The 16,115-nt window shown below is 54.4% G+C and overlaps 2 gene segments (V, D, J or C); both read left to right on the forward strand.

Moving 5' to 3' along the window:
* The first annotated feature begins 1,465 nt into the window (after positions 1–1,465).
* Positions 1,466–2,458, forward strand: LOC109283744 (Ig heavy chain V region G4-like). The segment is given in 3 exon segments: positions 1,466–1,563; positions 1,662–1,965; positions 2,422–2,458. Coding segments are annotated over 3 exon segments (387 nt in total).
* Positions 2,459–8,295: 5,837 nt separating this feature from the next.
* On the forward strand, positions 8,296–14,599 carry LOC102572014 (Ig heavy chain V region C3-like). The segment is given in 4 exon segments: positions 8,296–8,399; positions 8,487–8,797; positions 9,375–9,429; positions 14,337–14,599. Coding segments are annotated over 4 exon segments (675 nt in total).
* Positions 14,600–16,115: the final 1,516 nt, after the last annotated feature.

Genomic DNA, 16,115 nt, shown 5'->3' on the forward strand with positions numbered 1-16,115 from the left:
ATATCCCCAACACCTGCCTGTCCCCAGCACAGACACCCCAACAGAGCCCAGTTGGGAACCAGACATAACACGCTGCAGTGAGCAACTAGAAAAGTGGAGAGAAATAACCTTCCAGGGTACTTGTAGCTGCCATCCATTCTCCCACCTGGCACCAGGAACAAGGAGTAGCAATACTCACAACCTCTGCTCAGAGAGAGGCCGACTGGGAGAGAAACGTGCCCAGACCAGAAGGGCCCTTTGTGCCAGACACTGCATCTAGCATGTCTCCCATCTGTACTTTTGGTCCAATACAACATCTGAGAACAACAACAACTCCTTGCCTCATACTTTTCCTGGTCATTTCTGGGTACAGGTCTCCAACCCTGACTTCTGCTCAAAGGCAATGCACAAAACACCTGCAGCAGACAGGACTAAGCACAAATCATTGCTTTTCTTGCTCCTTAGCTCTGGCTTTACTTACTTCTTCCCCAGACAGGAGGAAGGCACTTGGGGCCTGTGAGCTGGTTGAAGACTCTCTGAAATATGGGGTTGGTCCAGTATAAGCTATCACCAGATACCTGGCTGCACATACATTTCTTGGACCATGACACTCTCAGGCACACTCCAACCCTGCTATGAGATAGAAGTAGATCCAAGCAAATGGCCAATGGCACAGATACAAGATGTGTAAGAGCTCACACCAAACACATCCAAGAAATGTATGTGCAGCCAGGTATCTGGTGATAGCTTATCCTGGACCAACTCCAAATATATCATGTTAGGAAACTTCCCAAATGTGTAGTAGCAGATACACAGCTGTGATGAAGCTTTAATGGTCTAAGGGCTCAGAGGGGCTCAGAGGGGATCTGGACTCAGGCAGCACAGGAGAAAGGACACCATCAGCCCCAAACCACACAGCCCCAGTTGCTCATGCAGGGCCTGCCCCAGGGCCCCCTGGACCCCAGAGCCAAAACTCCCCGGAAAGCCCCTGGCTAGGATCTAGCCTCAGTCCCCTTGGAGCCCAGTCAGGGTGGGGAGGAGCAGAGCTCTGCCATCTTCTGCCAGCAACAGGCCAGGGCTAAATGGGTCTCCAAGCTTAGGGGTAGGGCACAGACTATGATGAACAGCAGCACTAAAAGTGGCTGCAGGCTCAGATCCCCATATCAGAGCACAAGACACCATCCCATTTATCTTAAGATCCCAGCCTGGCTCTGGGGGTTCTTGGGGTGGGAATCTCTCTGAATAGACACCTTTAAATTTGGGTAAAGTAATAGGGGTGAGAGGGGCTGGAGCCCACGTCTCCAGGGAGCATCTGCACCACCCAGAGAGAATCAGTCTCAGGGCAAGCCAATGGGATCCAGAGGAGTACAAACCACTTCAGAGAGGACTGTGCATCCTGCTTATATGGAGAAGATCATGCAAATAGCCCTCAGCATTTGCTGCTAAATATCTGAGGCTTCCCACCTGCTGGTGCAGCCCCTGGTGTCTGGGCAGCATCGAGTCCAACCCTCAGGAGAGCTCCCTCCAGACCGAAGAACATGACCCACTGGCTATGTTTTACTCTTGCTCTTGTAGCCGTCAGAGGTTGGTCATCTCCTTTGGGGCACCAGAGAGACACACCCCCAGTTTGGTCCCTGTTTCACAGGCTGCCAGCAGGGATTTCATTGTTTCTCTCTTTGCAGGTGTCCTCTCTGAGATCCAGCTGGTGGAGTCTGGAGGAGCCATAAGGAAACCTGGAGACTCCCTGCGCCTCTCCTGCAAAGCCTCTGGGTTCACCTTCAGTGACACCTGGATGGCCTGGGCCCGGCAGCCCCCTGGAAAGGGGCTGCAGTGGGTTGGTGAAATCATTGGGGACTCAAAGACCATCAACTATGCACCAGCAGTGAAAGGGAGATTCACCATCTCCAGAGACAACACCCAGAACCTGCTGTACCTGCAGATGGGCAGCCTGAGCCCTGCAGACACGGCCCGGTATTACTGTGCAAGGTACACAGCGAGAGAAAGTCCCTCCGAGGCTAGGCAAAAACTTGCCAGTGTCATTTCCCAGCCTGGTCCAAGAGGTGGTGCTGACAGACCATGATTTGCAGCAGGGGAAAGGACAGAGCAGGGGCCTGGAAACCTCTTAGTATTCATTAGCCTCCTCTCTGGATTTCACACCAGCTGCAGAGCTGTGTTGAGACCCACCCCAGGCATCTTGTGCCTCCGTCCACCCTGTCTCCATTCCTCTCCAGCTCCTCCTCCTGCCCTAGTCTGCATCCCCACGTCTCCCAGGGCACCCAACAACACAGATCCACAATCAGAAGACCACACAACTGCCCAAGGTGCCTCGGGGGGATCCTGTGGTAACAGCCCAGAGGCATTTCCAACCTCCCTGAGGCATGGATATGGCCACACATCAGATCTTCCCAAGGAGCCTCTGTACGTCTCCGCCTGCTCCCACAGGGACACCTTTCCATGGTTCCACAAGAGGTTTGGCTGACCTTTCACGCTCTATAAGAAATGTGCATCTTCATCCACAGCTGCCTCCACACCCTCCAGCCCCTGAAAATCCATATGGCCAGAGCCTGACCCAGACAGCAGGTACAGAAAGATCTGAATATTGTGAGACAGATGCCCAGTACAAGCTACCCCTGCCCTGAGCCACCCAGTGAAAGCTTCCCTCAAGCAACAACACGCTGGGGAGTGTTTCATAGTGCCCTGAATCACAAACAACCCAAGACATTCACACCAAGAAGAAATCTGGTTGGGGGGTTTCTAGTGGTGAAGCAAGCAGGCAGGGTCTGGAAGCTGGAAGCAGAATGAATGGAGTCAAGGAAGGATGCATGTGGTGAATCAGGAAGCCTTCAGGATACTTCACTGTGGGTTGCAGTGCATTACCCACCACTTGCTATTTTGTCTTGAAGCTGATGCCTTTCTTATCTACACAGCGCAGCTTTAAAGCAGGTGATGGGGTAGATGCAGAGACGATTGGTCCAGGTTCTTAACAGAAGGACCAGAGGAGGTGGGGATGGTGAGAGAGCTCGGAGGGATGGTGGGATAGACAGAAGGACAGAGAACTATACAACTGGAGGCCGGGCCTCTCTATAAATTAGTCTCTCCCTCTGCCATGACAGCATTAGCAGGGACCATCCACAGCTGCCCTGCAGGGACCATGGCCCTGGGACTTCAACTCCTGGTCATGGCAGCAATCCTGAAAGGTCATTTGCTCCACTATAAATACACTGTGGGAGTGAAGATTCCTGGTCTGGAGCTTAGTGATCCCAAGCCCCTGATGCCTGGTGTGACCCTGGCCACAGAGAACATGCTCGTTGTGCCTGGGTCCCTGCCCAAAGCAGCTGGCTCCCTCCATCCCTCATTGATTCAGTGCTGTACCTGTTCATCACCATCTCCCTTTTCTCTCCCCTCAGGTGCCCTCTCCCAGGTGGTTCTGATGCAGTCAGAGGCAGCTGTAAAGAAGCCTGGAGAGTCCCACATGCTACAGTGTGCCACCAGTGGGTTAACACTCAGTAGCTACTGGATGAACTGGGTCCAGCAGGTGCCTAGGAGGGGGATGGAGTGGCTGCTTTAATATTACTGTGTAGAGAGAAAAAAAATATGCCTCCTCCATCCAGGGGCAATTCACAGCTTCCAAAGACAGCTCCACCTTCTACCTGCACATGAGCAGCCTGTGCCCAGAGGACATGCCCCTGTATTAATGTGCAAAGGATGCACAGTGAGGGGAAGGCAGAGGGGGCACGTGGGGTGGCACATGCCCTCCCCCCCCCCCCCGAGATCAGGCCCCAAAAGTGCTGGGGGGCCTGTTGATGCCAGCCACAGCCTCACTCCCTGCCACCCCATGGCCACTAGTGCCCCCCCTCCCCCCCAGTATTACAATGCACCAGTCACACATGCCACGGACACCTTCATCAGCATGGCCTATCTGCAGCTGAGCAGCCTGAGGAGCGATCACACCGCTGTGTATTGCTTAGGGCTGTGCAAAGCTTCGGATCACGATTTGAATTTGGAGACTATGTGGATCATTTGGAGGCCAAATCTATGAATCCGAATCGAATTGCTAGAAGCTTTAGGCTTTCCAAAAAGATTCGGTGATTCAGAGATTCAGCCCTAGGGTATAATGGGGAATAAATGAAATATCTATAACTTTCTTGTTTTTTGGCTGCTTCAATGAAACGTGCAGGGATGGTACCCTCTGCTGAGGGAGAAGAAGGCAGCAGCAGTCGGCTGTGCCTCCAGCCCTGCAGCAGAGGACTTGGGGCAGAGAGCTGGTGCCCCAAGGCCCCATCACAGTGTGCTGGACGTGCCAGGTGTCCCGGAGGCTAGGGGCAGTCGGCCCCCCACTCCACTGCAGAGATGCAGCAGCAGCCAAGAGTGTAGGTGGCATCCTTATCCGGAGCAGGGAGCTGGGCCGATGAGTTGAGGAAACCCCTCACCTTCTCTGGGGAAGCGGGACAGCAGCAGCAAGGCGTTGGGATCCTGAGGAGTGGCAGAGCACCAAAACGGGGGTCCGTGGGAGCTCGGGGTGCAGACCGGCGCTCAGAGTGGGATTGGCTGCAGTGACCAAGTACTCATCTCACATCTACCCCTTCGGGGCACCTGCAAAGACCAGTGAGGCTGAGGTTCATGCAAATGAACAACAGGGATCACACGCACATGAAAGCGGACCCCCTCCCGATAAAGGAGTGGGATTGAGAATCCACCAGCAGCACAGCAACAATCTCAGAGCCTGCGCAGCCCTCCAGGGCACACAGCAGCATGGACAGGACAGGGTAGACACACTGCTCCTGCTGGCATCTCACTCAGGTAACTTCAGGCAATGTAGAACCTGGGGAGGACGGATGGGGGGCTGGTCAGAGCCCAGAACTGGGAGGCAGGAGGTCTGGATTCTCAGTCCTGCCTCGGCAACTTGCTTGCCCAGCTGTCATTAGGGTGGGGATTTGATGTTAATACCATGGAGAATGGGAGTAATTCAGAAATCAGAAGCCAGTCTGAGGGGTAGGGGAGTCCAGGAGAGCTGAATGTACTTTAAAGAAACTTTGCTGAGAGTGCAAGAACAAACCATCCCAATGTGCAAGAAGACTAGCAAGTACAGCAGAAGACCAGCTTGGCTTAGCAGGGAAATTTTCAGTAAACTAAATCAATAAGGAAGCTTATAAGAAGTGGAAACTTGGACAAACAACTAGGGAGGAATACAAGACTATTGCTCAGGCATGCAGGGATGAAGTCAGGAAGGCCAATGCAACTAGAGTTGCAGCTACCAAGGGATGTGAAGGGTAACAAGATGGGTTTCTTCAAGTATGTCAGTAGCAAGAGGAGGATCAGGGAAAGTGTGGGCCCTGACTGAATGGGGGAGGCAACCTTGTGACAAAGGATGCAGAAAAGGCTGAAGTGCTCAATGCCTTTTTTTCCATAGATTCATAGATTGTAGAGTCGGAAGGGGCCACAATGGATCATCGTGTTGACCCCCTGCCCTGGCAGGAAAGAGGACTGAGGTCAGATGACCCTAGCCAGGTGACTATCTAGCCTCCTCTTGAAGACCTCCAAGCTAGGTGATAGCACCACCTCTCTTGGGAGCCCATTCCAGATCCTGGCCACCCTTACTGTGAAAAAAATCTTCCTAATATCTAACCTAAATCCACTCTCTACTAGTTTACACCCGTTATTCCTAGTCACTCCCTGGGGCAAGGTGCGATTGGCCTTGCTGATGGCCTCATTACACAGCCAGCTCATGTTCATCTTGGAGTCAGTTATGACTCCAAGATCCCTCTCTGCCTCCGAGCTGCTGAAAGACACTCCCCAACCTATAGGTGTGCTGGAGGTTCCTCCTTCCTAGGTGGAATACTTTACATTTATCTTTATTAAATTGCATCCTATTTCTCTCTGTCCATTGATCCAACCTGTCCAGGTCAGCCTGAATCTGCTCCCTGCCCTCCAGTGTACTGACTTTGCCCCATAACTTGGTATCATCAGCGAACTTGGTCAGGGGAGATGCAAATCAGGGGCAGGCTGCCCTGTCTAAATCGCTCTGTCTTACTGCCCATGAGGCCCCTGAACAAACAACCTCGAGTCTGTGCAGTGAGTGGCCTACACCCAAGAGTTTTTCCCAGAACCAAGGGTGAGACTTAGGCTGCAACTCCTTGTCCTGGTAGCAGCTCTGGAAGCTATTTCATCCTCCCTCAAGGCATGGAGAGGAAGGGGAGTGCTGCACAGATGCTGCCTGGTAATAGTTACTCTTGTATCCTACCTTGTTTTTCAGAAGCCTGTTTCCAGGTGCAGCTGGGGGAGTCTGCAGGGGACATGAGGAAGCTACAAGGCTCTCTGCACATCTCCTGTAAATCCTCTGAGTTTACCTTCATGGACTACTACATGATCTGGGTCCAGCATGGTCCAGGAAATGGGCTGGGCTGGGTGGCTGAGATAAGAAATACTGGATCCAACTAGTGATAATCCTTGGCTGTGAAAGGGTGATTTACTATGTCCCAGAACCAGTCCCAGAGCCTGCTACACCTGCAGATAAGCAACCTGAAACCTGAGGACGTGACCCAATATGACTGTACCAGATGCACAGTGATCTGAGCCCTATTTAAGGCAATATAAAAGCCCAGCTCAGAACAACTCTTCTAAGGTGCTAGGTGGGGGCAGCCACCCCACACACGGCACAGCCCTGCACAGAGGCAGGAGGGCATGACCCTGCAGGGGAGAATAATCCACACTTACAAGACTCCTTTCAACTCTACCTGACCTGACAAAAGCTGTCCCCAATCCCAGCTCTGCAAATATTCCTCCAGTGCCCAGAAAATCCCAGGCATGCCCCTTTTGGCATATTCACCATAGAAGAGATTTCCAGAGGAAGCAGTGGATTTCCACACACAGAAAAGCCCAGCTTGGTCCCATCACTGGGCCCAGCATCATGTGCAATCCTGCTTCCTCACATGGTTAAATCTTTGTATACAACCAAGGGCTAGTCTCTATGAAAGCAATGACAATACATTGCAGTCTTTGCTAGAGTCCCTACCCACCTTCCTTCCCCTAGCCCCACACACACACTCAGGGCCCAGCCCCTGCTGCTTCCACTCCAGACACATAGTTTTACAAGCCCACACTCAGGTCTCTCCAGGCTGAGACAATCCCCACTTCCAGCACTGACTATAAGCCCCTCAGATAGCCTTGAGCTCACCTCCAGGACTCATGTCCTCCCAAGGGACTTAGCTCCCCAACATTGCTGCTGTGACCAAGGAGTCCCTTCTCCCTCCAGGCCTGACTCCCAGGTGGTTCAAACACACCATGGGGGTCCAGGCTGGACAGCAGCCCCTCCTGTGTGCAACTCTGCTGAGCTAGGGAGACTCACCTCCAGGAAGAGCTCAGCCCATGCAGGCACATCTGTACCTGCCCTCTGCCTTGTCCCAGGGGAGGGCAGCCCAGGATGAAATTGGGGAGCTCCCCTACACTGGTTCTAATGGCTGGACATGATCTACAGCATCTAGAAGGGACTAACCTAAGGCCCTGGAAATTGTCCTATGTCCTTGTGTGACAGAAACACCAAGCCCTGCTCCTGTGTTAATGGGTCACCCATCAGGCCTCTCCCAGTTGGCCCAGCCAGGAGACCTTCCCCCTAGCCATGGACAGCAGTTGAGCTGGGCCATAGGTTTTCTCCCACAAGGGCCCAAGGAGGCAGCGCTGAGCATCTTCTGGCAGGAGCAGCACCTGCTGTGTGCATATGTTGCATTACCAGCCCGAGGTAGTGGGTGCTGAGGACACAAGTCTCTACCAAATCCATCCCTGGAAACACATGGGGAAAACCCTGCCCCAGGGAGCTGTGACAGACAAAGAGGCATAGTAAGATGAGTGCCCACAGCCTAGGTGTGACCCTGGGCATCAGCCGCTGATGCCCCTTAAACCTCTTGACTGTGGGCTGTGCTTCATGCACCCCCAATCTGGAGAGGGGGCTTCAGACTGTGCAACCCCCAGGCCATGGCCGGTCACCCCTGCACTTGTCCTGTTCTGTACCCAGGGAATCTTCTTCCACTGCAAAATTAAACTGAGCTCATGGGCACAGCCAGGCCCTTGACATGGGCTGCAAAAAACTGGGGATTGGTCCCCAGCCTACAGGTTAGATGTTAGGGGTAACTCAGGTTTATGCACTGGCAGCCCTCTGCCTGCTGTGGGCTGTGTAGCCCCAACTTCTGTCACTGCCCCAACACAGACAGGTCAGCTTATTAGCAGGACAGGCTCATAGCAAGGAGGATATGCAAATGGCAGTGCCAGGTCCTTGCTTAAATATGTCTGCTCAGGCTGCAGCTGGAGAGAATCCACCGTCCCTGCTGTCTGCAGTGCCCAGCCAGTGTCCTAAGCTCTTTGTCCTCCAGCTTCAGTGAAGATGGGCCCCTGGCTTTGCTTTGTTTTCATGGCAGCAGCTCTACAAGGTATTGTCCATCTGTTACAACATGCGGTACCCTGAACTGAGCAACCTTTACAGGTGTCTCATCAGCATTGACATGTCTCTTTCCCAGGTGCCTGGTCCCAGGTCCAGCTGGTGGAGTCTGGAGGGGATGTGAGGAAGCCTGGAAACTCTCTGCGCCTCTCCTGCAAAGCCTCTGGGTTCACCTTCAGTAGCTACAGCATGCAGTGGGTCCGCCAGGCTCCTGGGAAGGGGCTGGACTGGGTGGCTGAAATTAACAGTGGTGGATCCAGCCAGTGGTACTCCCCGGCTGTTCAGGGGCGATTCACCATCTCCAGAGACAACTCCCAGAACATGTTGTACCTGCAAATGAACAGCCTCAAACCCGAGGACACAGCCCTGTATTACTGTGCCAGAGACACAGTGACTCAAACCCTATTCATGGCAATACAAAATCCCAGCTCAGATCCTCCCTTCTAAGGTGCCAGGAGGGGGAAACTGCCCCACACACAGCACAGCCCTGCACAGAGGCCAGAGGGGATGCAGGGAATGGGAGAACAAACCCACCCTCAAGGCTCTCCTCAACTCCAGGAGCCCTGGCTCAGCTCTGCAGACATGGCTCCAAGCCCCAGGAAATCCCAAACAGGCCCTTTTCAGCACATGCCATAGGAATGCAGTAGCTCCAGTAGCAACAGCAGCCTGGGCAGAGGGCAGTGCACCCAGTTCGGGATGCAGGAGGAGGAAGAAGTTTGAGCTGAACAAGTTTTCGCCACATCAGCCATTGCTGCCCAGAGAATGAAAGTGGCAGGGGAAGACTATGTACAACATCTGATCTGTAACCACTCTGCCAGGACTTGTAACAGAGGGATCCTGTCACACAGCTCCCATAATGCTCCTGCTCCACCTCCCAGCCTGTGCAAATGAGCTCCACCTCTATGGAGAAGGTGCAGGCAGGTCCCCAGCACTGACACAGCTCATGTGCAGCTTTCTGTCCCTCTAGGGAGCCATCGCAGAAGCAGGACCGGTGCGTGTCCAGCTCAGCCTGGGAGAGTCAGGTGGGGGAGTCTGGAAGCCCAAAGAAACCCTCAACCTGACCTGGGTCCTCACTCACTGAGTACAGAGTGGGGCGGGCTGGCCAGACTGAGACCACAGGGAAGGGGCAAGAGTGGGTCAGCTACATGTACAGCTGGGGAGGCGCCAGGTATAATGGTGCTCTCCAGAGCCACCTCGGTATCACCAGAGACACCTCCAGCAGCCGTGCGCATCTGCAGCTGAGCGGCCTGCAGTCCAGAGACGCAGCGCGGTTTCACCGCGTCAGACACACCGCTTGGGGAAACCTATAGGAGCCTGCATGAAAACCAGCCTTGCAAGAACCCAGGCAGCCTGTGCAAAGGAAGAGGCATCAGCTTCCTACCTGATTAAATCCAGGAGAACAAACAGCACATGCTAATACAACTGTATTTTAAATCAACGGGGTAATGCAGGGCCACGTGGGTGCCTGCAAAATGTCCCCTTGGCATTGGGCACTGGCCATGGCCCACTGAACCCAGATGTTCTGGGTGAAATCCCACCAGCCCCTTGGGCCCCAGCTCAGTGCCCACAGCTTCTCTCACCACCGCTCATGACTCTCCCCTGTGCCAGGACTCTCAGGGTAGTTTCATAGTTGGTAGGGTCAGGAGGGACCTGAGCAGATCATCAAGTCCGACCCCCTGCCCTGGGCAGGAAAGGATGCAGGGGTCAAACGACCCCGGCTAGGTGGCTGTCTAGCCTCCTCTTGAAGACCCCCAAGGTAGGAGCAAGCACCACTTCCCTTGGAAGTTGGTTCCAAATCCTAGTCACCCTGAATGTGAAGTAGTGCCTCCTGATGTCTAATCTGAACCTACTCTCAATCAACTTATGGCCGCTATTCCTAGTAACACCTGGTAGTGCTCGGGGGAACAGAGTCTCTCCCATTCCCCACTGGTCCTCCTTGGTAAGTTTATAGACAGCCACCAGATCCCCCGTCAGCCTTCTCTTGTGGAGGCTGAACAGGTTCAGGTCCCGAAGCCTCCCCTCATAGGGCCTGCCCTGCTGCCCCCTGACCATGTGAGTGGCCCTCCTCTGGACCCTCTCGATGTTGTCCACATCCCTCCTGAAGTGCGGCACCCAGTACTCCAACTGCGGCCTGACCAGTGTCGCATAGAGGGGGAGGATCACCTCCTTAGACCTGCTTGTGGTGCATCTCTGTGGATGCATGACAAGGTGTGATTGGCCTTCCTAACCACATCCTCACGTTGGCGGCCCATGTTCATCTTGGAATCGATAATGACTCCCAGATCCTTTTCTGCCTCTGTGCTGATAAGAAGGGAGTTCCCCAGCCTGTAGGTCTGCTGCTGGTTTTTCCCCCCAAGGTGCAGCACCTTGCACTTGTCAGTATTGAATCCCATCCTATTCTCATCCATCCACCCCCGTAACCTGTCCAGATCTAGTTGTATCCTGTCCCTCCCTTCTAATGTGTCCACTTCTCCTCACATCTTAGTGTCATCTGCGAACTTGAACAAGGTGCTTTTCCACGCCTCATCCAAGTCACTGATGAAGATGTTGAACAGTGTGGGCCTGAGGACCAACCCCTGGGGGACCCCACTGCCCACATCCCTCCACGTCAAAAATGACCCATCCACCACCACTCTCTGGGTGCGGCCCTCCAGCCAATTTGCAGCCCATCTGACTGTGTAGGTATTGACACCACAGTTGCCTAAATTTTTAATGAGAATGGGGTGAGAGACGGTGTTGAAGGCCTTCCTAAAGTCCAGAAAGACTACGTCCACTCCTACCCCTGCGTCCAAGGATGTTGTGACCTGGTCATAGAAGGCCACCAGGTTGGTCTGACAGGACCTGTCTCTAATGAACCTGTGTTGATTGCCCCTAAGCATGATCTCCCCTGCTGGTCCCGCGCAGATGTGTTCTTAGATAATTTTCTCAAAGAGCTTCCCCAGGACTGAGGTAAGACTAACGGGCCTATAGTTTCCTGGGTCCTTCTTCCTCCCTTTTTGGAAAATGGGGACTACATTGGACCTTTTCCAATTCTCTGGCACCTCGCCAGAGCACCACAAGTGCTCATAGAGCTGTGCCAGGGGTCCCGCAATAGTCTTTGCCAATTCCCTCAGTACCCTTGGGTGGAGATCATCTGGACCTGCTGATTTGAACACATCCAGTCCCACCAGAAGTTCCCTGACTAGGTTCTCTCTGACCCTGGGCCCAGCTGTGCCTCGCCTGGGTTTGTCCGGGATCCCAGTGTGGGGGATGTCCCAGTCCCTGCTCAGAAATATGGAGGCAAAGAATTTGTTAAAGAGGTCAGCTTTATCATCTGGTGCAACCACCAGATTGCCAAGCGTGTCCTGCAGAGGCCCCATATTACCCGGTGCCTTCTTTTTACTCCCTATGTATTTAAAAAAGGACTTCTTGTTGTCTTTGATCCTGGTCGCTAGTCCCAGTTCTGTCTCCGCCTTAGCCTTCCTAACAGCCCCACTATAGCCTCAAGCAATGGAGGTATAAACCTCCTTGGTAATGGCCCCTCCCTTCCATCGGGTGTATGCCTCCTTTTTAGCTTTCAGATGATCCCGAATGCCTCTGATGAGCCATGGGGGCTTTTGAGCACTCTTGCCCACTTTGACTCGCGTTGGGACTGTCACCCTTTGGGCTCGGAGAATCATCTCCTTAAGGAATAACCACTCTTCTTGGGCTCCCAACTCCCTTGCTCTCCGGGACCTTAGTGCCTCCCCGACTAATCTCCTTAACCCATTGAAATCCGTCCTCCTGAAGTCCAGGGCTGCTGTCTTGCTGCAGGCCTTTGACACCCTGCGCTGGATGATGAATTCCAGCAGGCGGTGATCACTATCGCCCAGGTGGCTGAGAACCCGCAGTCCCCTCACCAGGTGGCCAGGACCATTTCCAGCAAGGTATTCCACCTGGTGCACCTCCTGGGTTAGGTGGAGGTCCTGTATCTCAGCTAGGAACCTACGTCAGCGGTCAGACCTAGTTGGCTGTTCCTCCCAGCAGATGTCCGGGTAGTTTAGGTCACCCATGATGACCGCGTCCCTTGACTTAACTGCTTCTGCGAGCTGACCTGAGAATTCCCGGTCCAGCTCTTCCCCCAAGTTGGGTGGTCTGTAGTAGACCCCCACCGTTAAGTCCCTTTCTCCCCTGACTCCCTTGTATTCTGACCCAGAGCACTTCAGTCTGCCCCTCCTCTGACCCTGTGCTGGGGTAGACAAAGCCCACGGCCTACCCCATCCCTGACATCCCCCAGCCTGGGACCACCTGCAAATCCCTGCTCAGAGCTCCCTGCTCAAGCACTGACTCCTTATCCAGGAAGCCAGAGCTCCTCCTCAGCCTGGATATCACCAGCCCTTAGGCAGACACCAACACTTATCACTGTAACATGGACTCACAGCAACGCAGAGCAAACCACAACCCTGGGACAGTTACACAACCCCTGCATTAATTCTGTGACTGTGAAGACACTCAGGAAGGGACAATTATCAGCCCCAAAGACCCCACATGCTGAGAGCAGAGACAGACTGTGAGGAAGGGGAGGAACCAGGGAAAATTCCTCTAGTAGGCAGCAAGTATCCTCATGGAAAAGCACATCCAGGGCAGGACAATGGGTGGATACAGTTTTTGGCTAAGTGGGGTGAAGGTGCAGCCACCCCATTGCAGGGGCAGCTACAACCCCACTCCCAGCTTCCTCTTCCCACAACTGGTAGAGACACATCATTTCCATCATCTCCTCTAAGCTCAGAGTCACATCCTCTCTCCTCTTTACCCCTCCCCTCCTGCTACTATTGCTTTTCATGCAGTCTCAGAAGTATGGAGGCTTCAAAGCTGCTCCTGGGCTACTTGTGAGCTGGGAACAGCAGCAGGTGTAGCAGCGAGATTGGTGGGGAGTAGATTTCCCCACCCCACTCTTCCCCCACAGAGCAGACAGAGATAAAGGGGAACCCTCTAACCCAGGCTGGGATAAAGCAGGAGCAGCAGCAGGTGGGGAGGGGAAGGTTGGGGAAGGGGATGTGCCGGAGCATGAAGGGGGAGAAGGGGGATTATTTGCCGTGGAGAGTCCCAGGCTGGATGCAATCTAAAAGGTGGATGCAGCCAGAGCTGACTCGAGCAGAGCGCAGGGCCTGGGGCAAATGAGCCCATGTGGGGCCCTGCCCCACTCTGATCCCACGACACGGGACCAAAGAAGCTGCCACCACCAGCATCAGTGGCGGGGGGGGGGAGCAAGCAGATGGACCCAGAACCACTGCTCCACCCAACTCCGTGCCACTGCTGCTCTGCCCCACTCTGCGGGGGGCCCCCAAAGCACAAGTCCCAGGGCAGTTGCCCCAATTTGCCCCACCCAGGGATGGCCCTGGATGCAGCCATGCCACGGCACACCCTCAAGATTAATCCCTGTGTAGGACTAGCCTAACCCTCCATCACACTGGAACCTCCCCCCACCCCACCCCACCCCCACTCCCAGAGATGGTGCTGGAGGGCTGGAGTGGGGCTCTATGATGGGGGAGAGATGCAAATCTAGTGCTGTGGAGGCTTCATAAATGCTGGCAGCTGCTGGCCCTACAGGGTTGGGGTGTATAAGGGGTGACCAGGTATCTGAGCCATCCCTGCAGCCCAGCATCATGCTCTCCTGGGGATACTTCCTCTTCCTCCTCCCCCTCCCCACCTTATCAGGTAAGTCCCTGGGACCCGCCACATTCCACAGCTCTGTGGAGCCCAGGGAGCAACATAAAATCCTCACTTGATGTAAAAGCCGATGGAAATCAGCAGCGAATGCCCCCTTGGCTCCGTGGGCTTTAGCAAGCCTGCCAGGACAGAACCCTGAATCATTCTCTTTTCTCCCCAGGTGCCCAGTCCCAGGTGCAGCTGGTGGAGACTGGAGGGGATGTAAGGAAGCCTGGAGACTCTCTGCGCCTCTCCTGAAAAGCCTCTGGGTTCACCTTCAGCAATTACTGGCTGGGCTGGGTCCGTCAGGCTCCCGGGAAGGGCCTTGAATGGATCTCTGCCATTGACACCTCTGGCAGCAGCACCTATTACATCCCTGGAGTGAGTGGGCGCTTCACCATCTCCAGGGACAATGCCAGGGCCCTGCTGCACCTGGACATGAGTGACCTGAGGCCCGAGGACACCGGCCGATATCACTGCGAGAGACTCACTGTGCGGGAAGCCCAGGCAAAAACCTTTCTCTGAGCAGGGCCCATGCAGAGGCACCAGCTTGTGCAGCCCCTCTAGAGCTGAGCTCTGGAGTCCCCTCCTGAGCTCCCCACCATCCCCACCCTCAGAAAGTACAAACCAGATCCAGTGATCTCACACAGGCACCAGGACCTTTCTCCCAGTTACTTCAAAGGCAAAGACCCCCCCAAAGTCTCCTCTTGGTCTTCTTCATTGTGGAAAAAAGCCTGTTATAGTGTGTGCACCTGGGAAACCACCCAAGCACTTGCCTGGGTGGGCTCCCCCTCTCCTGGCTACTCCTTGAGCTCTTGGGGGGCACACCATCACAGCCTGAAATCCCAGATGATCAATGGATCCACAGTCAGGGCAGCACAGAGCCAAGGGCTCTCCACTACCTCCCAAAGCACAGGAAACAGCCCTCATTGCCCATCCTGGCCCACAGTAAAGACAGGGGATGCAGAAGGAAATGCCTGGGTGCCCCCCCCATCTTTTTTTTTTTCTTTTTAATATATCATATCTGGGGCCCAGTCACCCAAATCAGTTCCAGCTACCATTGACTGAGCCGATTTCAATCATTCAACTCCATGTGGCACTACCACCGGCAAGTCTCCTCCCTCCCAGACTCCGCAGCCCGCAGCTTCAGATACTCCTAAATCCATGGCTTGCAACCTACATACAAGCCCCAAGACCAGAGGCCTTGGAGTTCAGATACCACCTAGTCTCTCTTGCCCCCAGCCAAAAGCCTGAAGGAGTAAGCTAGAAGGAAAGCCTGCAAGCAATTCCCCATCACCATAAATAGTGTAGCCAAGATCCTCCTATTGGAAGGCTTTAGTACTCTCACAGGATAGCCTGCCCTCAGTGCACGCACAGGTCTCCACCCAGACCTACACAAAGTCATTCAAGGCCATGAAGGAGATCCTAATGCAAAACCAACACCTGGTGATGTATAGGGATCAGGGGTGATGCATAGGGGTGATGCATGTGGGTGCACATGCACCCCCTGAGCATGGCGGTGCACCCCCTACAAAAAGGCACCATGCCTATGGGTGGTCGCCACTCACCACCTTGCCACCGACAGCATCAGTGGGTGGCATGCAATTCCCATTGGTTGCCACCCACTGATGGGTTGGCACTTGCCACACACCGGCCCCCCACTGCCCCCCGCCAGCGGCAGCACTGGCAGCATCTGCTAGAGATCTCCCGCTTACCACCACCATGCTCCCACCACCTCCGCCATGCTTCTGCCGCCACCACCGCAGCTGTGTCCCCCTAAATGCCAGGGGCATGCATCATTCATGCCTGGGATGACCCCTACACACCCCTGCACACACACCTCATTGGCACGGCACTGAAGGGCACAGTACCAGCCACTGGCCCAGACACATCAAGGCAGCTGCCAGCTCCAGCAAGGAGAATAAACCCCACCAGGGACCAGAGGGGCACAGAGAGACCCCAGCCTCCAGCCCAAGGGTGCCTGGCTCCCAGGGGAGATTTCTCTACAAGGCTTCAGGTCTGAGGCCCCAACCTGGAGCCC

This window comes from Alligator mississippiensis, chromosome 7 (genome assembly GCF_030867095.1).
Source record: "Alligator mississippiensis isolate rAllMis1 chromosome 7, rAllMis1, whole genome shotgun sequence".
NCBI lineage: Eukaryota > Metazoa > Chordata > Crocodylia > Alligatoridae > Alligator > Alligator mississippiensis.